At 50.5% G+C, this 26,818-nt stretch overlaps 1 protein-coding gene across 1 annotated transcript in view; it reads left to right on the top strand.

Moving 5' to 3' along the window:
• igf2bp1 (insulin-like growth factor 2 mRNA binding protein 1) overlaps positions 1-26,818 on the top strand; it is a 98,768-nt gene that overhangs the window by 51,290 nt on the left and 20,660 nt on the right. Inside the window, exons 3-4 of the mRNA XM_056288015.1 lie at positions 22,948-22,996; positions 25,704-25,755. Coding sequence (XP_056143990.1) covers positions 22,948-22,996; positions 25,704-25,755 — 101 coding nt within the window. The remainder of the gene's footprint in view (positions 1-22,947; positions 22,997-25,703; positions 25,756-26,818) is intronic.

The raw sequence follows: 26,818 nt of genomic DNA, 5'->3' as shown, positions 1-26,818 counted from the left end.
TTTAGAATCCTGGAGCTGATCAACGGCTTCCATTTTTACAGACCTGTTTTCTCGTCTCTTTCTGGTCCCTCTCTGGTCTCTCGCTGGTCTCTGTAGTCTCTCTCTGGTCTCTTTCTGGTCCCTCTCTGGTCTCTCGCTGGTCTCTGTAGTCTCTCTCTGGTCTCTCTGTAGTCTCTCGTCTCTTTCTGGTCTCTGTAGTCTCTCTCTGGTCTCTTTCTGGTCTCTGTAGTCTCTCTCTGGTCTCTTTTGGTCTCTGTCTGGTCTCTCTCTGATCTCTTTCTCGTCTCTCTCTGGTCTCTGGTCTCTGTCTGATCTCTTTCTCATCTCTGGTCTCTTTCTGGTCTCTCTGGTCTCTGTCTGATCTCCTTCTCATCTCTGATCTCTTTCTCATCTCTGGTCTCTTTCTGGTCTCTTTCTGGTCTCTCTGGTCTCTGTCTGGTCTCTCTCTGGTCTCTTTTGCAGCACACTGCGGATTTCCTTATCCTGCACATGGGTTTGCGTGACGTTTAACGTGGAAATATGTTTTGTGAAGGACGTTTGATTCCCGCAGCAGAGGCGTTATGGCCCCAGTGTGTGTAACACCAGTTCCCAACTGACTTAAAACGTGCCGACATGACGGTCGAGCGACGCTACATTTGTCTGCTGGTCCACCGGAAGCGCCGGGTTCCTCAGGCGGGTTTCAGTCCTGCTCTTGTGAGCATTTGTTTAGTCCCCCCAGAAGCAGGTCACAACACGCTACGGTCGTCTCGTGGTTTAGACGAGTGTAGATTCTGCATGCTCGTTTGACTTTTACTGAAGTATCTGTATTGATAAATAACAAAAATAATAAACAATAAATAAATAATAAATATCCTGGCTCAAACCCTTCTGGTATTCGGGTGCCTCCTGCAGTCTGCCAGAAAAACCTGACGAGAACCTGCTGTCTTCTCTGTACGCGGGTTCAGGCGAATACGAACAAATCCCCGTCACCTCCACATGCAGGCTCACGGGCGACTCTCCCTCTTCTCTGCAGAGTTTGTCGGTAAACAAAAGCCCAACAGTGTGCCTGCACACCGTGCATGTGGTGGCTGGGTCATGAATATTTGATAGGGGAAGATTCACCCGCGGGCAGGTCAGCTGCACAAATAGAATCGCTGCAAGTTGGTCAAATGAACTTTTACCTATAAATGTGGACCAATCAGAGCCAAGAGAACTTGATACCTACTGGATCGCTCTCTCCCTCTCTCTCTCTCTCTCTCTCTCTCTCTCTCTCTCTCTCTCTCTCCCTCTCTCTCAACACACTCCTTTTTCTCTCTCATTGAGTTCTTTTCCTCGTTCTCGGTTTTACTCCATCCTTCTCTTGGCATTCATTTCTCGGCTGTCCCGTTTAACGATGCGTTATTTTCGTTGGGGTAACGTAGGTGTGGATTAACCTCTCGGATCTTCCCAGAGGCTGTTGAGCAACGCAGCAGTCAGGGCCAGCGTCGAAGGCCTTCAGACAGATTAAACACCTATCAACGCCTAACACAGATATGCCCGGCTAGCTCAGTGGGCCGAACATGACACGCTTGATCTTAGGGCCGTGGGTTCGAGCCCTACGTTGGGCGCAGACTTTATTCCTGTGCCCCTGAGCAAGGCAATAGGAAGAAAGAGCTGGAGTTGGTCCCTGGGTGCTGCACAGCGGCTGCCCACTGCTCCTAGCTGCACAGCTAGCATGGGTTAAATGCAGAGAGTACATTCCCTTTGTATGCATGTACAAGATGACTAATAAAGAGCTATTCTGTTCTGTTCTATTCTGTTCTGTTCTGTCCTATTCTGTTCTGTTCTGTTCTATTCTATTCTATCCTATTCTGTTCTATTCTGTTCTTATTCTATTCTGTTCTATTCTATTCTGTTCTTATTCTATTCTGTTCTGTTCTGTTCTATTCTATTCTATCCTATTCTGTTCTGTTCTATTCTGTTCTTATTCTATTCTGTTCTGTTCTGTTCTATTCTGTTCTTATTCTATTCTGTTCTATTCTATTCTGTTCTATTCTATCCTATTCTGTTCTATTCTATTCTATCCTATTCTGTTCTATTCTGTTCTTATTCTATTCTGTTCTATTCTATTCTGTTCTATTCTATTCTGTTCTTATTCTATTCTGTTCTGTTCTGTTCTATTCTATTCTATCCTATTCTGTTCTGTTCTATTCTGTTCTTATTCTATTCTGTTCTGTTCTGTTCTATTCTGTTCTTATTCTATTCTGTTCTATTCTATTCTATTCTGTTCTGTTCTATTCTATCCTATTCTGTTCTGTTCTATTCTATTCTGCTCTGTTCTGTTCTATTCTTTTCTTATTCTATTCTGTTCTGTTCTTATTCTATTCTGTTCTGTTCTGTTCTATGCTATACCTGCTGACACCCGGGAGCGGCCCACTTCAGCCAGTCACCCACCTTTACACTGCCACATTAATGTATGTTAATGAGCAGCAGAGCCCAAGACACACACTGTTGTCTGTGTGTGTGTGTGTGTGTATAAGTTGTATGTATTGAGTCACTCCTCTGAAGAGAAGGAAATAGAATCCCCTCCCTGAGATCTCGTGCCTTTCATTGTCCACCCTTCTCTCTCTCTCTCTCTCTGTCTGTCTGTCTGTCTGTCTGTCTGTCTGTCTGTCTGTCTGTCTGTCTCTCTCTGTATCTGTCTGTTTGTCTGTCTCTGTCTGTCTGTCTGTCTGTCTGTCTCTGTCTGTCTGTCTGTCTCTGTCTGTCTGTCTCTGTCTCTCTCTCACGCGCGCACAGCCCCTGGGTTGTGTGGTCTATTTAAAGAACAGTGTACAGTGTTACATCCACACCACTCGGAGAGGGCGAGACGGAGGGACTGTCGGATTAACAGTAAAGAGAGCGGATGAGAACGTGTGTCCTTCTTTTCCTTCTTTCCTGTGTTTAGCTTCCTGCTTTTCCTTCTTCCTTCCTTCCTTCCCTAGGTGTGAACGTGTCAACTCTGTGGTGGCCTGGCGGCCTGTGCGGGGTGTCTCCCCGCCTGCCGCCCAGTGGCTGCTGGGATGGGCTCCAGCATCCCGCCACCCCGGTTGGGATAAGCGGCCGGGATGATGGATGGATGGATGGATGGATGGATGGATGGATAGCTTCCTTCTTTATTGCGATTTGGGCCGTGTTGTGAAGCGAGAGAGAGTGTAAGATAAAAGAAAGAGAGAGGATGGAGGGAGTGGGAGGAGAGTGACACGCTGACAGAAGGATAATCAGGCAGAATCAAACATCCTGCCAGTCGAAACCAAAGGAGGAGCTGTAGAGTCACCTGACACAACTGGGCACCTCCCATCAGACCGGTTCAACTGGGCTGGTCGGGACGACATGTTTGGCCGGGAGAGATAATGATTGACAGCGATGTTAGTAGGCGGGGTTATATGACTGTAAGGTTACTGATTGGAAGGGGACATGGAGGCGGGGCTATCTCTCGGGGTTTGGTTGGCAGGCTTCACCAGCTGATGCTCTCTGGGTAGTAGGCGGGGCTAAAATACGGCGTGTGGTTGGTTGGTTGGCGGTGGTGGAGCTAAGCAATGCTATTTGTTTGCTTCTGCACAAGTGCTTTTCACCATTAGCAATAAAATATTCATCTGTGATTTCATGCTAGGTAGATGGCTGCTATAAAATATTAAGCCCCTGCACTGCCCTGCTCCCTCAGTGTGCCGGGCTCCTGGCAGACGTTTGGGAATAAGTGTTTAGTCTGCAGCGTTGCCGTCTTGCATCAGACGATGTGTCACCCGCAGTCTGAATATGTGACAATGATTATTATTTAGACCTTCATTTGTCCACAGAAAGACCGACTGAGATGTTCTACGTTCACCTTCTGCAGTAGATGGGGGGGAGGTCGGTGCCTTGCTCAGCGGAAGAGAAAGAAGGTCCCCGGCAGGTCCAGGGGCCTCGTTTATAAAATGTTTTTATACACAACACTCATGGCATTTTTAGCCCTCAAGTGAGTCTTCCAGACGGGCAACAAAGCCCGCTGACATCTACTGTCCGTCTCTCCGAACCGAGAGCCACCCCGGCCTGCGGAGACGTCAGTGTGGGTGTAGACTCGGGGGTCCCCCAGACTCGCTGTCTCCTACACGAGACAAACTTGGGGCTAAAATATTCCATGAGTGTGTAGGAACAGATTCCTGTATAAGAACCTTTCATAAAGGAGGTGCCGTGTTTCAGACTGTCGCCGGACGGTGTTTCTCTACTGTGGAGTAATACTGCCATCTAGAGAAGAGAAACCTCCCGTTTCTCTGGCAACCACTTCTCATTCCTTCCTTCCATCCATCCATCCATGTCTCTGCATCTAAAACTGAGCTCAGTCATCTACGTCCATGAAGTGGTGTGTGTCTTTATCTCTCTGGTGAAAAGTAGCCGTTGATCTAAAGCATTTTTAACCCAGTGAGACGGTTGTCACGCCGACCGGAGACAAAAAGGTCCATCGTTCACCTCTGCACCTACAGCAGGGCTGGGCAGTCTTATCCAGACAGGGCCGGTGTGGCTGACAGGTGTTGCTTTTTCCAGCCAGGCCGTGACACACCTGATCCCACTCATCAAGCAGGAGGGTCTTTGCTGAGGAACTTGATTAGGAGACACAGGTGTGCAACCGCTTGGCCGGAAAAGAAACCGTCACCCCCACCGGGCCTGTCTGGATAAGACTGCCCGGCCCTGATCAGCGGGGTGTGAACGGGTCAGCGTTAAAAGAAACGTAAACATCAGTTTTATTTCTCCCCCAGGGACATACCTGCCTGGGCGGCACGGTGCTGCAGGGCTTAGCACGGTTGCCTCACAGCGAGAAGGTCCCGGGTTCGAGTCTCGGGGTAGTGCAACCTTGGGAGTTGTCCTGGGCCATCCTCTGTGTTTCGCACGGGTTTCCTCCGGCCGTAGTCCCTAGGTGTGTGTGTGTGTGGGGGGGGGGAACACACCAGCAGAACACATCGGCAGAACACACCGGCAGAACACACCGGCAGAACACATCAGTAGAACACATCAGCAGAACACACCGGCAGAACACACCGGCAGAACACATCGGTAGAACACACCAGCAGAACACACCTGCAGAACACATCGGCAGAACACACCGGCAGAACACATCGGCAGAACACACCGGCAGAACACACCGGCAGAACACACCGGCAGAACACACCTGCAGAACACATCGGCAGAACACACCGGCAGAACACACCGGCAGAACACATCGGCAGAACACACCGGCAGAACACACCGGCAGAACACATCGGCAGAACACACCAGCAGAACACACCAGCAGAACACATCAGCAGAACACACCAGCAGAACACATCAGCAGAACACACCAGCAGAACACATCAGCAGAACACACCAGCAGAACACACCTGCAGAACACACCAGCAGAACACACCAGCAGAACACACCAGCAGAACACATCAGAACACACCAGCAGAACACACCAGCAGAACACACCAGAACACACCGGCAGAACACCGGCAGAACACACCGGCAGAACACACCAGCAGAACACATCAGCAGAACACACCAGCAGAACACACCAGCAGAACACACCAGAACACACCAGCAGAACACACCAGCAGAACACACCAGCAGAACACATCAGCAGAACACATCAGAACACATCAGCAGAACACATCAGTAGAACACATCAGAACACACCAGCAGAACACACCAGCAGAACACATCAGCAGAACACATCTGAATCTTTTGGTTTCCTTTGCCTCCCGACATCTCAGCGATGGACAGCTGTAGTGAATCACAAATATGTGAACGAACGAATGAATTAATGAGTACGTGAACAAATGAAAGTGAACGAGTGAGTGAACGAATGAGTGGGGGGATTAATGAATGAGGGAATGAATGAATGAGGGAATGAATGAATGAGTGAGTGAGTTCATTTCCAGGTTGGTCGCTCTGCATCTAAAAGTGCCCAGTGAGGAACGTCACAGTAATTAGACAATAATGTCTTCAGTGTGGGTGGAGCAGTGTGGGTGGAGCAGTGTGTGTGGAGCAGTGTGTGTGGAGCAGTATGGGTGGAGCAGTATGGGTGGAGAGTGTGTGTGGAGCAGCGTGTGTGGAGCAGTATGGGTGGAGAGTGTGTGTGGAGCAGTGTGTGTGGAGCAGTGTGTGTGGAGCAGTATGGGTGGAGGTGTGTGTGTGGAGCAGTGTGTGTGGAGCAGTATGGGTGGAGAGTGTGTGTGGAGCAGCGTGTGTGGAGGTGTGTGTGTGGAGCAGCGTGTGTGGAGGTGTGTGTGTGGAGCAGTGTGTGTGGAGCAGTATGGGTGGAGAGTGTGTGTGGAGCAGCGTGTGTGGAGCAGCGTGTTTGGAGCAGCGTGTGTGGGGAATGTGTGTGGAGCAGCGTGTGTGGAGGTGTGTGTTGAGCAGTGTGGGTGGAGCAGTGTGTGTGGAGGTGTGTGTTGAGCAGTGTGTGTGGAGCAGTGTGTGTGGAGGTGTGTGTGTCGAGCAGTGTGTGTGCAGCAGTGTGTGTGGAGAGTGTGTGTGGAGAATGTGTGAGGAGCAGTTTGGGTGGAGAGCGTGTGTGGAGCAGTGTGTGTGGAGAGTGTGTGTGGAGCAGTGTGTGTGGAGAATGTGTGAGGAGCAGTGTGGGTGGAGAGCGTGTGTGGAGCAGTGTGGGAGGAGCAGTGTGTGTGGAGCAGTGTGTGTGGAGCAATGTGTGAGGAGCAGTGTGGGTGGGGCAGTGTGTGTGGAGCAGTGTGTGAGGAGCAGTGTGTGAGGAGCAGTGTGTGAGGAGCAGTGTGTGTGGAGCAGTGTGTGAGGAGCAGTGTGGGTGGGGCAGTGTGTGTGGAGCAGTGTGTGAGGAGCAGTGTGTGTGGAGCAGTGTGTGAGGAGCAGTGTGGGTGGGGCAGTGTGTGTGGAGCAGTGTGTGAGGAGCAGTGTGTGAGGAGCAGTGTGTGAGGAGCAGTGTGTGTGGAGCAGTGTGTGAGGAGCAGTGTGGGTGGGGCAGTGCGTGAGGAGCAGTGTGGGTGGGGCAGTGCATGAGGAGCAGTGTGGGTGGGGCAGTGTGTGTGGAGCAGTGTGTGAGGAGCAGTGTGTGTGGAGCAGTGTGTGTGGAGCAGTGTGTGAGGAGCAGTGTGTGTGGAGCAGTGTGTGTGGAGCAGTGTGTGAGGAGCAGTGCGTGAGGAGCAGTGTGGGTGGAGCAGTGTGTGTGGAGAATGTGTGTGTGGAGCAGTGTGGGTGGGGCAGTGTGTGTGGAGCAGTGTGAGGAGCAGTGTGTGTGGAGAATGTGTGTGTGGAGCAGTGTGGGTGGGGCAGTGTGTGTGGAGCAGTGCGTGAGGAGCAGTGTGGGTGGGGTAATGTGCTGCGGTGTGGTCGTGCTTCATCACACGGTTTGCTGACTGGGTGGCTTCAGACGGCAGCGCGGTGCAGCAGAGCTGTGGTCAGAAGCTGTTTGTGAGGAATTGTTGAGCAGTTAAGTGCCGTCTGCTCTGCAGCGCTGAGGGATCCTGTTGGTCCCGTATGGTGCGGGTGTTACCGGGGGGTGTTACCTGGGAGTGTTACCTGGGGGTGTTACCTGGGGGTGTTACCGGGGGGTGTTACCTGGATGTGTTACCTGGGGGTGTTACCCGGGCGTGTTACCTGGGGGTGTTACCCGGGCGTGTTACCTGGGGGTGTTACCTGGGTGCGTTACCAGGGGGTGTTACCTGAGCGTGTGTTACCTGAGCGTGTTACCTGGGTGCGTTACCAGGGGGTGTTACCTGAGCGTGTGTTACCAGGGGGTGTTACCTGAGCGTGTGTTACCTGGGTGCGTTACCAGGGGGTGTTACCTGAGCGTGTGTTACCTGGGGGTGTTACCAGGGGGTGTTACCTGAGCGTGTGTTACCAGGGGGTGTTACCTGAGCGTGTGTTACCTGGGGGTGTTACCAGGGGGTGTTACCTGAGCGTGTGTTACCTGGGTGCGTTACCAGGGGGTGTTACCTGGGGGTGTTACCTGGGGGTGTTACCAGGGGGTGTTACCTGGGGGTGTTACCTGGGGGTGTTACCAGGGGGTGTTACCTGAGCGTGTGTTACCTGGGTGCGTTACCAGGGGGTGTTACCTGGGTGTGTTACCAGGGGGTGTTACCTGAGCGTGTGTTACCAGGGGGTGTTACCTGGGTGCGTTACCAGGGGGTGTTACCTGGGGGTGTTACCAGGGGGTGTTACCTGAGCGTGTGTTACCTGGGTGCGTTACCAGGGGGTGTTACCTGGGTGCGTTACCAGGGGGTGTTACCTGAGCGTGTGTTACCTGGGGGTGTTACCTGGGGGTGTTACCAGGGGGTGTTACCTGAGCGTGTGTTACCAGGGGGTGTTACCTGAGCGTGTGTTACCTGGGGGTGTTACCTGGGTGCGTTACCAGGGGGTGTTACCTGAGCGTGTGTTACCTGGGGGTGTTACCTGGGGGTGTTACCAGGGGGTGTTACCTGACCGTGTGTTACCTGGGTGCGTTACCAGGGGGTGTTACCTGAGCGTGTGTTACCTGGGGGTGTTACCTGGGTGTGTTACCTGGGTGTGTTACCTGGGGGTGTTACCTGGGGGTGTGTTACCTGGGGGTGTTACCTGGGGGTGTTACCTGGGTGTGTTACCTGGGGGTGTTACCTGGGTGTGTGTTACCTGGGGGTGTTACCTGGGGGTGTTACCTGGGTGTGTGTTACCTGGGGGTGTTACCTGGGGGTGTTACCTGGGGGTGTTACCTGGGTGTGTGTTACCTGGGGGTGTTACCTGGGGGTGTTACCTGGGTGTGTGTTACCTGGGGGTGTTACCTGGGGGTGTTACCTGGGTGTGTTACCTGGGGGTGTTACCTGGGTGTGTGTTACCTGGGTGTGTTACCTGGGGGTGTTACCTGGGGGTGTGTTACCTGGGGGTGTTACCTGGGGGTGTTACCTGGGTGTGTGTTACCTGGGTGTGTTACCTGGGTGTGTTACCTGGGGGTGTTACCTGGGGGTGTGTTACCTGGGGGTGTTACCTGGGGGGTGTTACCTGAGCGTGTGTTACCTGGGTGTGTGTTACCTGGGTGTGTGTTACCTGGGGGTGTTACCTGGGGGTGTTACCTGGGTGTGTGTTACCTGGGGGTGTAGCGGCGCTACGGGGCCAGAAAGAGCAGTGATGGAAAGCAGCGGAGGATCAGGGCGACGTGTTTAAAGACTAAACAAAGTGATGATGGTGATGAGACACATCTCAACAGACAACGTACAATAGACGTACCGCAGTGTGTTGGAGTGACGCTGGTGGAGAGAAGAAGCCCTCTGAGGGGCGTCCGGGTGGCGTGGCGGTCTATCCCGATACCTACCAACACGGGGATCGGCGGTTCGAATCCCCGTGTTGCCTCCGGCTTGGTCGGGCGTCTCTTGAGACACAACTGGCCGTGTCTGCAAGTGGGAAGCCGGATGTGGGTGTGTGTCCTGGTCGCTGCACTAGCGCCTCCTCTGGGGTTGGCAATACTTTGAGCTGGAGCTGTTCTCCTGGTTGTGGGATGTCTGGGCGGCCCGTGGGTGGCTGCAGAGCCGGTCCGCTGCCCGGAGGCTGTACGGTACGTCGCGGATCTGACACCAGAACTTATTGGGATCCTGTTTAAGTCTTACTATACACACGGGCGGACAAGTCACATACACATACAAAATGCTTGCATCTGCCTTACACAGTCCCTGGAACACTTCCTGCATTACGCTGGACGGCACCGGCGGCCCGGTGGTCAGCACTGCTGCCTCACAGCAAGAAGGTCCTGGGTTCGAACCCCGGGCCGTGCCCAGTGGTCAGCACTGCTGCCTCACAGCAAGAAGGTCCTGGGTTCGAACCCCGGGCCGTGCCCAGTGGTCAGCACTGCTGCCTCACAGCAAGAAGGTCCTGGGTTCGAACCCCGGGCCGTGCCAGACCCTTTCTGTCTGAGTTTGCATGTTCTCCCCGTGTCGGCGTGGGTTTCCTCCGGGTTCTCCAGTTTCCTCCCACTATCAAAAAGACATGCACATTAGGGTTAATACTCCTGCCCGTGCCCCTGAGCAAGGCAGTGGAAAGAAGAACTGGAGTTGGTCCCCGGGTGCTGCAGCTGCTCCTATACAATAGGACGGTTACATGCAGAGAGTGAGCGCTGTATGTATATATACAAATGACAAACAAAGTGAATCCTATTCTATCCTATTCTATTCTATTCTATTCTATTCTATCCTATTCTATCCTATTCTATTCTATTCTATTCTATTCTATCCTATTCTATCCTATTCTATCCTATCCTATTCTATCCTATTCTATCCTATCCTATTCTATCCTATCCTATCCTATCCTATTCTATCCTATTCTATTCTATTCTATCCTATTCTATTCTGTCCTCCTTGGTCCTTTCTCCCCCTTTCCCGTCGCCTCCTTTATCGCTACAACTGTTATCTTAAGCTGGTGTCGATAAGATCAGTTTAGGTTTTGTCAAACACGAGACAGCATCTGCTGTTATGTCTGTCCTCTCAGACACACGTTGTCCTTTTTCCTTTCTGAGTTCTTCGTGTCGTGTGCGGTGACCGCCCCCCTCCTGGAGGAGCGATGCTGATTGGCTGTTCAGCTGATCAACCGTGCTGCGGAGGGGGACCGGTGGCGGCTGTAAATGTACAACAAAACCCCAGTGCTGGTCCCGCTGATCACCCTGGGGACGGAGTTATGGTAAGCGGTTCCTGGTCGTTAATAAAGATGACCTTTGCAGGTGGAGAATCCCAAGTCCCCGTGCACATTGCTTCCGGCAGATTCCCGCTGTTGCGCGTGTAACGTGCACGGACGACTGGACCCGCTAGCCCTCGGCTAACGGGTCGGATCCGGGTCGGTTGACGTAGTCGCCCGTGGTGCGGGAGACCCGGGTTCGCGTCTCGGCTGCGGCGGTTTCCCGGCTGCCCCCCGGAGTTCGCCACGTCGGTGTCGGAGGTGGGGTGGCGAAGAAGCGCGGGGGGGTGGGGGGGTTGGTAGGCTGAAGCGCGGGGGGGTGGGGGGGTTGGTAGGCTGAAGCGCGGGGGGGGGGGTGGTGGTGAAGTTAAAGCGTAATTCTGACCCCTTATCTGGATTGTACCAGGATTCACAGTGGACCGCTGAATAGAGAGCTGTCAGTCATGTTGGTCTAAGGCCCGGGGTCAGTAAGACCTGACCCCGGGCCTTAGACCCCACGTCTCAGGCTTGTTTGTGTTGACGAACATTAGACAGAGTGTGTTGTTACGGAGCACACCGACACTGTCCTCCACCTAAAAACCACCCACCCACCGGTCGTTTGTACGAGCGGCTTATTACGACCTACAGTTGCGTTTTAAAGTTAAGCGACCTCTAGCGGTCGTGTAAATAGCGACAATCTGGCGTCTTGGGTGCCTCATCATCATATGACCTTTGACCTCCGTTACCAATCAAAATGCGACGAGCCAAGAGATGGGAGGAGGAGGAGGGGGGGGTGCAAGAATGATGTATACTCGTGTAAACTGTTGGTTCCTCCCAAGCTTGCTTACTGGTCCACCTTCACGCTGCATGAGCAACAGCACAGTCCCAACGTCCTCAGACCAGCACCGCTGGGTCCCAACAAACCACCTCGGTGGTCTTATGGGTTGGAGGACTTGTTAAACACATCACCAAAAAAGCTGCTATTTGGTGTGTGTGTGTGTGTGTGTGTGTGTGTGTGTGTTTGCTCCGCTCGTCTGCTGGGAACTGTTAACGTTGGCTGGGCAGCGCTGAATTTATCTCTCTCTGTGATTTAATCAGCTTAAAAGAAGCCTTACTGTTAACCACACTGGTACAATGCTATGCTTAAGTACACACACACACCAGTGTGTTTGTCAGAGTTAGTGCTGCGCTCGTTGAGTTCTGCAGCAGCGAGTACACGGATGTGTGGAATAAGCCCCGCCTCCTCGTCAGTGTCTGCCAGCAGTGTTGACCAATCAGATGGGCTCAGTATTTTACTGATATTTTAAGGGCGCGTTATTAAGATTGTAATATTTGCCCACATAGGCGTGTGCACGACACACAGTGCCAAAAGAAGAAACACGTCATGATGGTTAGTCAGACTAAGTGATCTGCTCGTGCTCGCCTTCGCTTCGTCCCCGAGCAGATCCGGTGTCCCCTGCAGAGGCGCGTCTTTCCTCCTACAAACCTGCAATTAATACCAACGAAACGCTGAGGTGCAACTGCATCTGGCTTTCAAAGGGACTGGGAGAGGACCCTCTGATTGGTTTATCTCATGTTATACCCAAAACACACTTATAAGGGGGCGTCCGGGCCGCGTGGCGGTCTATTCCCTTGCCTACCAACACGGGGATCGGCGGTTCGAATCCCCGCGTTACCTCCGGCTTGGTCGGGCGTCCCTACAGACACAATTGGCCGTGTCTGCGGGTGGGAAGCCGGATGTGGGTGTGTGTCCTGGTCGCTGCACTAGCGCCTCCTCTGGTCGGTCGAGGCGCCTGTTCAAGGGGGGAGGGGGAACAGCGTGATCCTCCCACGCGCTACGTCCCCCTGGTGAAACTCCTCACGGTCAGGTGAAAAGAAGCAGCAGGTGACTCCACATGTATGGGAGGAGGCATGTGGTAGTCTGCAGCCCTCCCCGGATCGGCAGAGGGGGCGGAGCAGAGACCGGGGCGGCTCGGAAGAGTGGGGTAATTGGCCCAAGGATACAATTGGGGAGTAAAAGGGGGGGGGGACACTTATAATGGCTTCCTGGAGCTCCAGAGAAAACTGCAGCATGGCGTTTTGAAATCAGAGGTGGCGGTGGGCGGATGCAGGGAATGGGGGTGCAGGAAGAGTGCACTTCACTGTGACTCGTCGTACCCCTACATGTTGTTTTGGACATGAGCTACATAGGTTTATTAGAACGCTGACCCTCCGCCGCTGAAATAAGACTCGGGTGACTTGTGTTAACATACACAGCAAGCCTGAGAGACCACACGTGTGGAAGAGCTGCAAAGTCTTCAGCCCCATCCCCACATGGCACTTGACCTGTAAACCTCCCCTCGACCTTACGTGTCGTGGTCTTGTTTAAATGCAAGCCGGAGTCGGTGGAGTGGCGTGGTTGGTGCGGTCGCGCCGCGGCGGGGGGTCCTGGGTTCGGGCCCCGGGGTTGTCCGGCCTTGGGGGTCGTCCTCTGTGTGGAGTTCGCGTGTTCTCCTCGTGTCTGCGTGGGTTTCCTCCCACAGTCCAAACACGTGTCGGTCAGGTGAATCGGACCCCCTAAATTGTCCCTAGGTGTGTGTGTGTGTCTGCCCTGAGATGGACTCATAGCCGGATTATCCCACCAGGGGGCCCCGGGGCACGCACGTCCATTACCCCCCCCCCCCCCCCCGCCCCGTCAGATAGGCTACGCAAACAATACTAAACACTGTTAAACGTAAAACTAATGCAAATACCCAACATGGTAGTCGACGCTATGCCAATCTGCATGGGATTCGGATGGCGACTACAAAGGACAACACAATTTTGAATCACAAAACAAACGGAGACGAGAACAGCAGCTCACAGCACCGCAAACATATTGTGAAGCCTTCTCCCCACTTACAGCGGCTTGCCAACAGGAAATACATGTTTGTTTCAGAGCAAATAATTTAGTCCCTGCATCAATAGAAACTGTAGCTTGGGGCCCTGCATCAATAGAGACTTTGTAGATTGGGGCCCTGCACCAGTAGAGACTTTGTAGATTGGGGCCCTGCATCAGTAGAGACTTTGTAACTTGGGGCCCTGCATCAGTAGAGACTTTGTAGATTGGGGCCCTGCACCAGTGGAGTCTGTAGCTTGGGCCCCTGCATCAGTAGAGACTTTGTAGATTGGGGCCCTGCATCAGTAGAGACTTTGTAGATTGGGGCCCTGCACCAGTAGAGACTTTGTAGATTGGGGCCCTGCATCAGTAGAGACTTTGTAGATTGGGGCCCTGCACCAGTAGAGACTTTGTAGATTGGAGCCCTGCATCAATAGAGACTTTGTAGATTGGGGCCCTGCACCAGTGGAGACTGTAGCTTGGGCCCCTGCATCAGTAGAGACTGTAGCTTGGGGCCCTGCATCAATAGAGACTTTGTAGATTGGGGCCCTGCACCAGTAGAGACTTTGTAGCTCGGGGCCCTGCATCAATAGAGACTTTGTAGATTGGGGCCCTGCACCAGTGGAGACTGTAGCTTGGGGCCCTGCATCAGTAGAGACTGTAGCTTGGGGCCCTGCACCAGTAGAGACTGTAGCTTGGGCCCCCCGCATCAATAGAGCTTGGGCCCTGCATCGCGACGCAGGGTTGGAACAAACGCCTCTTGTAGGGTATGATTGGGGATCCCTACTATATGCGAACACAATACTCCTGACCTTTTGGGGTCCCTCGTGGTCCGGGGCCCCAGGGCACTCGCCCGGCATGCCCAGTCCATAATCCAGCCTTGGATGGACTGGCCACCTGTCCAGGGTGTGTCCCCGCGTTCCACCCAATGCTAGGATAGGCTCCAGCATCCCGCGACCCTAATTAGGATAAGCGGCTTGGAAAATGGATGGATGGATAATTAATTAAAGTGGTTCTAAATGTTTATTGTAGCGCTCCACCAGGGTAACTTTGTGTGATTCACAATTTTGAAAAAGTCCTTATTTATCTTGTCCTTTATGCAGCCCCTCAGTTCATTATTTTTCTGAAACAAGCTTTTGCAGCTTGTTGTAGTGGTCTCTTTAAGGCCCCCCTCCCCAAAAGCCAACTGGTTCCTTCTGATTGGCCAACTTCCAAAAGCCTGACGAGGGGAAGCAGTCAGTGCTTTTAGCACTGCCTCATCCCAGGGGGATGCAGAGCTCGACGGGGAAACAGATTTCGACATAACACCGATGTTGGACGTTCCATAACCTTAGCTTATAAAGGGTTCCCTTAATAATACCCCCTTCCCACTATATGGTACCGGCTCACCTCGACTCGCTCTTTTCTTCCCCATTACTGGAATGTACCGGCGTTTTGGCAACTGTTACCACTTTTCCGGCGCCACCTTCGTCGAGGTCCCAAAAAAAAAAACTGGAGTGGGTACCAAAATCAATGCAGACCTGTGATTGGTCAAAGAAACGCGTCCTGCGTCATTTTACGTCACTGCGTCATCAATGCGCGCATGGGATATCACCCGGCATTTTTAAATGGTTGAAGCTAGAGCCAACGGGGTGTAGGCACGGAAGTAGACGTGATTGGTTGTTGCGTCGGCCAATAGACAGCGCGGAACCTCGAAGCGCACGGACTGCCAGACCGACAGACAGAGCAATAGTTGGGGCGAATTAAGTTAACGTTAGTTAGCTAGCTATAGTGGTAGGGTTAGGGTTAGGGTTACAGTACGATCTGGCAGTGTTAAGGTCAGTTGTAAGCTAGCTAGCTAAATGTTTCAGTGCGCATCGTTTGTTTCAAGTCAGTGCGCTTCGAGGTTCCGCGCTGTCTATTGGCCGACGCAACAGCCAATCACGGCTACTTCCGTGCCTACACCCCGTTGGCTCTAGCATCAACCCTTTCAAATGCCTAAGCGGTCGAAGCGGAGTTATCTTAAAAGTACATTTTGAAATTAAAAAGAAAAAAATGGAGACCTGAAAATCCAGCTCCACCGAGGGGGTACTGTTACGGTAATGGAAAACGACACAGAAGCGGGTCGAGTCGAGCCGGTACCATCTAGTGCAGTGTTTCTCAACCCAGTCCTCAAGGAACCCCTATCCTGCAGATTTTCATTGTAACCCTGCATAGGTAGCCCTGCTTGTACTTACTCGACCAATCATCTTGCAGCACTTAATTATGCAAGGTGTGCAACATCTGACAAAATTCATTGCTGATTGGTTGAATAACTACAAACAGGTACCTATTCAGGGTTGCAAAGAAAATCTGCAGGATAGGGGGTCCTTGAGGACTGGGTTGAGAAACACTGATCTAGTGGAAATGGTACAGTGGCATCTTCTCACATATGAAAGTGGACAGCACGAACATCGGCAGCAGCAGGACGTTTCCGGTAAACATTGCGCTCATTACCTGCCTATTGTGTGACGTAATGGTGGATTTGGTCTTTCAATCACAAGCCCCTGTTGATTTCGTCATCAAGATGGCGCCGCGGATGGTAGTCTCGGTTCTGCGCTCTCTTGTGCTTTTTCTGTTTCTGTTTATTTGTTTAGTTTCCTGCGCCCACTCACTGATCACGTAGAGCAGGAAAGAACTTTTAAGCCTCCAACTGTCCACTGGACAAACTGAACTGACTCTTCTTGTTTTTATACCTGTTTTTTAACTGAACGTTTTAACGAAAGTCTTGCTGAGCTTTCGGCTGGGGCAGCTCTGTGCGGACTACGATGAAGACGCCGAAGGGGTAAGCGAGCCGGAGCGCTCGTTGATAAGCAAACCCTCACACACCTGACTCTCTCTGGCCACAACACACAACCAACTGTACCCCCTGCCAGCCCCTCTCCCCTCCCCACTGACCCCACCCCCCACCACCACCCGCACTCAGGATCTGTGTTGAGGACGTGCACCAGCACTTCCAGAGACAGAAGACCAGGAAGGCACCGGGCTCGAATGGCGTGTCACCCTCCTGTCTTAAAGTCTGTGCTGACCAGCTGGCCCCCATTTCACACTGATCTTCAACAGATCACTGGAGCTGTGTGAAGTCCACTCCTACTTCAAGAGCTCAGCTATCATCCCGGTCCAAAGGAGACCCTGTATCACATGTTTAAATGACTACTGGCCCGTTGTCCTAATGTCTGTGGTCATGAGATCCTTTGAGAGACTGATGTTGGCCCATCTGAAGGAAATCACGGGCCCCCCTGCTCGATCCCCTGCAGTTTGCCTACCGAGCAAACGGGTCAATGGAGGATGCAGTAGACATGGGATTGCGCTACATCTCCCAACACCTTGACTCCCCAGGGACACATGCAAGGGTCCCGTTTGTGGACTTCAGCTCAGCATTCAACACCATCGCCCCAGATATTCTCCACTCCACACTCACCCGGCTCACTGTACCAGCCCCCATCTGCCAGTGGATTAAAAACTTCCCGACAGACAGGAGGCAGTTGGTGAGGATGGGGAAAATCACATCCAGCACCCGGACATTCAGCACTGGCGCCCCCCAGTGATGTGTGCTCTCCCCTCTACACAAATGACTGCACCTTTGGAGACCCGTCTGTTCAACTCCTGAAGTTTGCAGATGACGCAACCATCATTGGCCTTGTCCGGGATGGTGACAAGTCTGCATATAGACGGGAGGTTGACCACCTGGCCTTCTGGTGTGGCCATACCAACCTGGAGCTGAACATGCTCAGAACAGTGGAGGTGAAAGTGGACTTCAGGAGGAGCCCCCTGACACTGCCCCCCCCCACCATACTCAACAGCACGGTGTCTGCGGTGAAAACCCACATATTTCTGGGCTCAACAACATCCCAGAACTTCAGGTGGGCATCCAACATCAAAAATGCCCAGCAGAGGATGTACTTTCTCTGCCAGCTCAGGACTTTCAACCTGCCTCAGGAACTGTTGGTTCAGTTCTACACTGCAGTAATCCAGTCTGTCCTCTGCACATCCATCACTGTCTGGTTTGGATCGGCCACCAAACAGGACAGGGACAGACTACAATGGACAGTTAAGTCTGCAGAGAAAATCATTGGTGCCAACCTGTCCTCCATTCAGGACTTATACACCCCCAGACTCAGGAAACGGGCAGGCAACGTCACTGCAGATCCATCACTGCCTGGTCACAACCTGTTCCAACTCCTCCCCTGTGATAGGCGTCACAGAGCACTGTACCCCAAAACAACCACTCTTGTTTCACCTCTGTTTCTTTCACTCTCCCTCTCCGCCTTCTTTACCTCCTCCGTCAGCGGGTTTCTTTTTTTCTTGCCGGGTAGAGTTTCCACTGTCACGTCGGTTGTTCCACCGTCTGCCCTTTCCACTACTGGGGATAGCTATCGGTAGCTACCGGGGAAAACAAAAGGGCCATCCTCTTCTTCTTCTTTTTTTTAAGCGCTATCCTCTTCCTATTTTGGTTGCACAGTGGTTGACGCACTTCCTTTGTGCCGTAAACCGAGTCGTCATTTTCCCGCGAGAGCGTGCCCGGTGGCAGACAGAATAGCATAGAGAAAGCGGGGCTTCTAGGGAATCGGTCTAAACACAGACGGTGCCATTATTCTATAGCCATCACACTGTGAAATCATTTACTTCATAATTACTTCATGATGATCAGTTAAAGCAAACAAGTTGTCTACCGCCGCTTCAACTTTGGTATCAGTTTGACTTGTATTTTCAGATTTCAAATTTTGTTGGCCTTTAATTGACCAATCACATTCGAGTGCAGGCAATAGTTTCCTGTAATGTGCGCCTCCCAGGAAGTCTTTGCATACGGTATTGCATTTCCTGTCGACCTTTCACCTCTGCTGTGGCCTGCACATTTGAAAGATGTGTGTGTGGTTGGGTGCATTTGTTCGTTTGTCTTTGTTCTAGTTGTTCTACACTGATAGAAGATGACGATCTGTCTAATTTAGACTTGTGCCTTTATCAGTAATTTGCTCATCTTCTCATATAATGTGAAGTTTGTGTGTTGCTGAGTTTGTGTGAAGTGTGTTAGCGCTTTGTCGAGTTAGCATGCTGCTGAGTTATTAGTGTCGTGTTGTTAGTGCAGTGCTAAGTTAATGCGGTGTTTTAGTGTGGTGCTGGCTAGCCCCGGGTGGAGTTATATTAGTGTACTACTGAATTATTTGTGTGGTGTTGATTTGTAAGCGCGGCGTTGAATCGGCACTCCTGCGACTGGCTGATAGCACACTATCACGGAGGCACACGGCACAAACTTGCCTCGCCAGTTCCAGGGGCCCCTCTTTCTGGGCTAAAGAGTTCTGACCCTTCACCTTTGACCCCTCTGGCAGCAGAGTCTTTCTCTCCTCCAGCGCTGCTCCTCAGAGACCACGCTCCTTTCATCCTCCTTGTTTCTCCTCTGTCGTTTCCATTGTTCCACTGCGGGCTGGAACTAAGGGTGGGTTTAAAGCCTGAGCCGAGGAGCCCTCGAACCTGTGTCTAGATGGGAGCGTAAGTTTCTCCCAGGCTTCAGCTGACAACTGTTGGTGTACTTTGATTTCTTCTTCTTGTTGTATTTTTACCTTCAGTAAGGGATGTGGTTTCATGACCTTTCCACCAGATTTCACGTGCTTTGGTACCAACCTCGCGTCTACATTTTTGGAGAGTTCTTTGGTTCCTTCATTTCCTGCTTCGCACGCATCACATCCTGTTTTTTTTTAAATCACAAATGTCACGTTTGAGAGCTGTATTTGCATTCGCTATTGATTTTTGTGTTGGCTTTTTTCAGATGAGTTATTCGACAAAGGGGTCAGGGCGGGAGCACCTCCTTTACCGTTCAAAAAGGAGACGAATATCTCAGGGGGAAAAAAAACACGAAGAGGCGGGAAACAAGTGTGAGGCGATGGTTTATTGTTGTCCCCCTATCCGCCCATCCATCCTCTACGCCAGCCCATTCCTGACCTGTTGCCATGGCATCCACCAATGGGACGGCCCGGAGTTGGCGGGCGGCGACAGTAGGGGTCACACAAGTTCAATGATGGTGACTTGATGGGGGCAGGGTGTATGTGTGTCTGTGTGTGTGTGGTTGACACATAGGACGTGGGGGTGGAGGATAAGGTGGTACCATGAGGGGTTGAGATTTCGTATGTGAGTGTGTGTGTGTGTGTGAGGGGGGTTGTTGGGTGCTTGTGTGTTGTGTATTTAGACAGAGGTGTTTATTGATGTCCCTGTGTGTGTGAGGTTATGTATACGTCTCTATTCATATCTGCTGTGGTAGCACGGGTGTGTTGTGTTATTTTTATTGTTCTGATGTTTTGTGGTGGGGTAAGCAGTTGGGCGTTTGGATGTAGCAATAAGCTTCCATCCACCTTTCTGAAGGCTGGTGCGGGATCGGTGCTCCGCTGGGTGGGGTGGAACTGAAACGGGGGAGGTGTAGGTGCAGGTCTTTTTTATCTATTTTTCCGGGTTCTTCCATATTTAATATTTCGGGAGAACAGGGTTAAGCGCTGTGATGACCCGCCGCTGTTCTCAGGAGGTCAAAGGTCAGGGCCAGACGACGTCACCAGACGATGGATGGGAGAAATAATCTTTTTTTGGGGGGGGGGGGTTCCCCCCTTTTCTCCCCAATTACACCTGGCCAATCACCCCTCTCTCTGAGCCGGCCCGGTCGCTGCTCCACCCCCTCTGCTGACCCGGGGAGGGCTGCAGACTACCACATGCCTCCTCCCATACGTGTGGAGTCGCCACTCGCCAGCCGCCTCTTTTCACCTGACAATGAAGAGTTTTGCCTGGGGGACGTAGCGCGTGGGAGGATCACGCTATTCCCCCCAGTTCCCCCTCCCCCCGACCAGAGGAGGCGCTAGTGCAGCTGCCAGGACACATACCTACATCCGGCTTCCCACCCGCAGACACGGCCAGTTGTGTCTGTAGGGATGCCCAACCAAGCCGGAGGTAACACGGGGATTTGAGCCGGCGGTCCCCGTGTTGGTAGTCAAGGGAATAGGCCGCTACGCCACCCGGAGGCCCCCAGGAGAAATAATCTTGTCTAGAAGGATCCTGTCTGATGGAGAACTAGTAAAGGAAACGGGTAAGACAGTAGCTGGGGTGTGTTTAAGGGCAAACAGGTGAAGGGGTATGAGGCGCGTGACTTGTCCCTAGACATTTGGTCAGTGGCACTTTTACATTTTCGCGTTTAACCAACACTGTTTCCCCGGAGTGGCTTTGAGAGTCGGCAGCCAGCAGACGTGTTTATGGTTCAACCCGCCGGCGTCGTAAAACCCTGCACAGTAGGTGACGTCACGCACGCCAGCCCAGAAGCAACTGCAGCACCTCTGCAGGAGGCCGGTGTGACCCAAGTCAAAGGAGAGTCAGCAGATGCATTACCCGGACAAAGGCACAAATCAGTATCATATATATACATATATATATATATGTGTGTGTGTGTGTGTATATATATATATATATATATATATTTAAATAAAACCCCTTTGCTTTTGCTTCTACTTTTGCAATGGTTTGTTCAAGTCTTAACTAGAACGACCAAGGCGGTCATTTTGACCGTTTTGGATTTTCCGTTTAATAATAATTTTGTGGGGGGGGGGCGTACAGACCTGTCGCTCCCCGAATTCTCCTAAAATTGCATATATTTTTATTAAAATGAGTTAGTCTAAACTTGATGTTTTTAATTATTGTCCACATGTCTGGTTACAGACGCGCCACGCCTACCACCGAGGCGCTGCAGGATTTGCAGGCGTTGGACAGCGGCCATTTTAAATTGTTTGAAAAATAGTATTATAGTCGTTAAAATGTTAGTTTTGGTGTCAGTTAATTTTGGTTTCAGCCATACTAACATATGCAATGCATTAATATCTCAACTGGGTATTTATCTTGACACAGTATAGAGTTTGAAAACCGTGGAGGTCAAAATGACCGCCCGCGGTCGTTCTAGTAGTTTTTAAGTTCCGGTCGTTGTTTCGGACTGGTTCAATATTTATTTGCAGGTCTTTGTTTACATGTCACGTGTTACAGGCCTTGTTACGTTTGTTAGATTAGCAATATTTCAATTTTGTCATTCAAGCTCCACCATGTCTCTCTGACGTTTAAATTAAAAAAAATAGATTTATAGCCGTTAAAATGTTAATTTTGGTGTCAGTTGTTTACTAACACATGTAATGCATTATTATCTCACCTGGGTATTTATCTTGACCGAACGTAGAGTTTAAAAAACCGGCGGTCATTTTGACCGCCCATGGTCGTTTTAGATAGGAGTGAAATCCCGGTCGTTGCACATTGTAATGCTGCCTTCGAACGCAGCGTCAATGATGTGCTTTTGACCTTTGAACTCTGTTGTCGGTGACTTGTGATTGGTTCAGCTGTGTGTGTCCCGTGGCGGTGGAGACTGCCTTGTGTGTGGACATCAGGTCTTCAGATTGTAGACTTGCTGAAATGGGTGAAAAGCGTCTTCAGTCCTGTGTGCGACTCGTGTAAAGTCTCTCTGGACGAGAAGCGGCAGGTTGTCTGTTGGTGAGACTCGCTGAGCATCTAGTTCAGCTGAACGCACCTGACTACACCAGAGTCTACTGAGCACCTGCTCAACAGGACCTGGATCCATTGAATTGGGTGTGTTAAATTAGGGTAGGCGTGAAAACCGGCAGCACGGTAGCTCTCCAGGAGCAGGGTTGGTGGCCGGTTCCACCTACAGCAGGGGCGTCAAACTCCAGGCCTCGAGGGCCGCAGTGTCTGCAGGCATTTGTTGCAACCGTGCACTACACCACCTGATTTAACTAATTAGCTCACCTCCTGGATCAAGGAGGGAGAGGAAGTAGTTTAATCAGGTGGTGTAGTGCACGGTTGCAACAAATACCTGCAGACACTGCGGCCCTCGAGGCCTGGAGTTTGACGCCCCTGACCTACAGTATCCACAGGATGGGGACAGAGGGGACACAAAGACTTTGGGTCGGGCACGAGACGTCCGCTGAAACAGGGTGGCGCCGTCTCTGATTTGGTGGTAGTGATCTTGAGTCCGGCAGTGAAGGCCGCAGTGGAGCGTTAGTGAAGGTGTAGGCTCCTCCTCAGCAGGTCACGAACAAACTGCCCAACAAGGCAGATTTTGGTGGATCTTTCTCACATACACACGGACTTTTCCAGTTAGAAGATGGACAAAAAACACAACAGCGCCAGCCTAGTGTGTGTGTGTGTGTGTGTGTGTCCTCATGTAGTATATGCATGCATGTCACTGTGTGTGCTTGTGTTGTCTGTGAATCTTAACATGCAGTCAAGTCTCTCAGTGGTTTGCCAAGTCGTCATTCCTCGTGCTCTTCAGATCTGGCTCAGACTGGTCTGTTCCGTGAAGTCGCACAGCCCCCGAGCTCGCAAGCTTTAATCCGGAGGCTAAAGTGTCGTAAAGCCAGTGTCCTTGCTCGTGAGGAAGTGATTGTCTATGAGGCTGGTTCTTCTTTAACTTCTCTAACGCCGTTTTCCTTCTTCTTCTCTCTCTGCAGGACCAGGAAGCTGCAAATCAGAAACATCCCCCCTCATCTGCAATGGGAGGTCAGTCCCTGCCTCATCCATTATCGTTCCCCTTTGTGTCTTCAACAAATGTGTGTATGTGTGTGTGTGTGTGCGCGTGCGTGCGGGTTCACATTACTCGCAGCATGGACGTGCTGCCATCTAGTGGTCATTTTAATTTTGAGCGGCATGATTGACAGTTTTAGACCTCAAACGTTTTGTTGCCAAAAATGAAGGATTCTGAATCCATCCCTGTTTCAGCTTCACTGAAAAACCCACTAAAAGCAACAACAACAACAAAAAACAAAGAAAAAATCACTTCTAAATACGTCCAGCTGTCTTCTTGGAACATTTAGCTTTCAGTTGTGCCACAATAAGGCACCTCTTAATCTGCTGAGATTAACTGTGGTGGGTTTGAAGCTGTAATAAAATGGCAGCATGACTTAGCTTGCCATTATTTCATCGAGTCATCAAGATGGCGCCGAAGACGGTAGCCTCGGTTCTGCCCTCTCTTGTATTCTTTCTGTTCGTGTTTCTTTTAGTTTCCGGCGCCCGCTCACTGAACACATGGAGCGGGGAAGAACCCTTAAGTCTCCAACTGTCCACCGGACAAACTGAACAGACTTGTTTACCAGCTTTAATCCACTCTGCATAACTGTAGTACACTGACTTCCGGTTTCTACTGCAGCGGTCACACCAGCTTCCTGTTTGTTGGCGCAGCTATCGAAAATGGCATATTTTTTGCGATGCCTGCAGGATTTACCACAGATAAATGTCAACCACATGCACACAACTGCCCACACACTTTCACCTGCACCTCCCAGCACACAGGCGAAAAGTTTCAAGTTGTACATATCAACCAACTTACGTCCACGATTCCCTCTGTCCGTCCGCTCATCCTCATCATTGTGGACGTAACTTGACATGCACAACTTGAAACTTTTCACCCGTTTACTGGTAGGTGCAGGTGAAAGTTTGTCGACAATTCCCAAAGTTAAAGTAGAAATAATGAGGAAAATAAACCAGATTGAAGATATATATATATATATATATATATATATATACACACACACACAAGAAATCCAAAAGAAAATGATCACTAAACAAAAGTACTGTGAAGGTGGAAGCAAATATACAACATTACTGGCCTACATCCTTCGAAAACAAGAGGTAGATAACACGACATATAAGAAAAAGGACACCAAAACTAAGGACCCTCACCTACAAAAGAAGGAAAGTCAAGAGTTTTTTTTAGGAATATTAAGAAAAATTATATTCACAACCTCCGGTCGATAATGACCAGAACATGGAGGCACCAGTCAGATCGTTAAATCTGCCAACCCTTACAGAAGGTCCAAATAAAGCAGTAACCTCACAGATAACAAAAGGAGACATTCATGCGGTGCCCGGACCCGGACAGATTCACGCGGTGCCCGGGCCCGGATGGACGGACTTCGGAGTGGTAGAGTACGGAAGAGGCTGTGACACCGGCTCTACCAAGAACTTTCAGCTGGGCTGGGACCGGAGGGGAAAGTCCAGCTCCCTGGAAAGAAGCGGTGATCTCAGTCATGCCCAGTGGAGGGAAAGATAAATTAGATTGTGCTAACTACAGACCAACTAGTGTCCTAAACCTTGATTACAAACGTTTACCTCAGTCGTCACCAGAAGACTTGGAAAAACTGTAGCCGAAATGGTTCATATGGACCAGACGGGAGTTGTTCTGACACGCCAGGCTCACGATAACACCAGAAGATCTTCACAGATGATCAGACGTATAAACCAGAATAACATACAGGCTGTGCTGATAAGTTTAGATGCTTTTGGTTCTGTTAGATGGAAAGTTAAGGTTACGGAGGATTTGTTTGTCGTGGTTTGATGGCTGGGAGAGCTGGCGCTGGATCGGCTGGGAGAGCTGGCGCTGGATCGGCTGGGAGAGCTGGCGCTGGATCGGCTGGGAGAGCTGGCGCTGGATCGGCTGGGAGAGCCTGGTCTGCTGCGTCCTGTGGGCCCGGGGACCACGGCCCTGCCTGGAGCTGCGCCCGAAGAGGAAGCACCGAGGGCGGTCTGGCAGGACGTGGAAGCGGGGCAGGCTAAGCTAACTGCTAGCCCATGCAGACCGGCGGTTCCGACAGTCCTCCTGGACAGTGATTTATTATTTGTTTGTTGGTTTGTTTGTTTGTTTGTTTAGTGGGGATATGTGTGTTCTTGTAGTTCTTGGATGTGTGTTGTGTCTTTGTGTTGCACTGCTGTGGGTTGGGGAAACCATGTGTCGTTTCATTTCATGTGCGCGAGTGCATGAAATGAAACGACAAAGTGTTTCTGGTTCTGATTCTGACAATAGGTTTTATTTGTGGGCACCTTCCGGGACACCTTGCTCAACTTAACTTACAGTTCAAAACATCTGCAACATCTGCATCAGACAGCAGCTGGCAAATGTATCTTAGGCATACAACCTAAGGAAGAGCACCTGACCAAATATGTAAAAAAATAAAGACAAAAGCGGGTCAATATCTGTAAAACGCCCATGGAAGTGCTTTTCGTTCTTTCAAATGAAGCTTCAGGTTATTTTCCTCCCTCTGGTTCTGGAACAGGTTTTACAGCAGAACTCCCGAGAGCCTCTGTGTGTGTGTGTGTGTGTGTGTGTGCAGCACCACAGCTTGTGGGTTTGAGATGCTTTTTTCCAAACCAGCTCACCGGTGTGTCCTCACTGCTGAATGATGATCAGCTTCTTTGTTTCTGTCTCTCTCAGGTGCTTGATGGTCTGCTGGCTCAGTACGGAACCGTGGAGAACTGTGAACAAGGTGACTCCTCAGTCTCGCTCACCTCCGGACCAATCAGATCAGCCCATGTTCACTGACCAATCAGAATAAGATCTACTTAGTGTGTCCTATTGGGGTGAAATTTACATATGGTCATATCATGATGCACAAATCTGTTGTCTAAATTAACGATAATGAGAATATATGACTTAAAATTTCTCACACAATGAGGTGTGAGATATTTGAAGGATTATCCTGCCAAAACTGGTTTCGCTTTATGTAACTTTACGAACCAGTTCAATGGGACGACCGGGACTTCACGCCTACCTAAAACGACCACGGGCGGTCAAAATGACCGCCACGGTTTTTAAACTCTATATTGTGTCAAGATAAATACCCAGTTGAGATATTAATGCATTGCATGTGTTAGTAGGTCTGTTAGGAAACTAACTGACACCAAATTAACATGTTAACACTGTAATACTATTTTTAAACAGTTTAAACTTCAGAGAGACATGGTGGAACCTGAATAGCAAAATTGAAAAATTGAAAATATTCCCTGAGAAACAAACCGGAAAACACGGTAACACTTTAGTATGGGGAACATAAAAAAACTTAATTACTAGTGAATTAGTAATGATCAAGATGTCACTTTAGTATGGGGAACATATTCTAAGTAACAAAAACTTAATTTAGAGTAATGTAACACTATGAACACTTGTAGTTGTGTGTGTTGTTATGTAAGAACAGAGCATATTCATTAAGTGCTAGTAAGGGAGAATACCTCTTCTTGTGGTACTACCACCTTATAAAGGCCATACTAAGCAAAGCATATTGAGATGGTACTACTAATAAGCAATACTTCTGAGGTTATAGAGGGAAAACTCAGAGTTAATGGCTTACTGGTTGTATAATAAGGCCATGCAGAATAAGGCATTAATGAGTACGTAATAATGACCAATTAAGAGCCAATATGTTGCTAATTTGCATGCTAATAAGCACCTAATTAATGTTGACTACGTTCCCCATACTAAAGTGTTACCGAAAACACATATTGCTGTTACAGGCCTTGTTGCGTTTGTTAGATTAGCAATATGTGTTTTCC

The sequence above is a fragment of the Lampris incognitus genome, chromosome 10 (genome assembly GCF_029633865.1).
Source record: "Lampris incognitus isolate fLamInc1 chromosome 10, fLamInc1.hap2, whole genome shotgun sequence".
Classification (NCBI taxonomy): domain Eukaryota; kingdom Metazoa; phylum Chordata; class Actinopteri; order Lampriformes; family Lampridae; genus Lampris; species Lampris incognitus.
The sequence above is the reverse complement of the archived record's forward strand: the minus strand, read 5'-3'. Positions and strand labels throughout refer to the sequence as shown.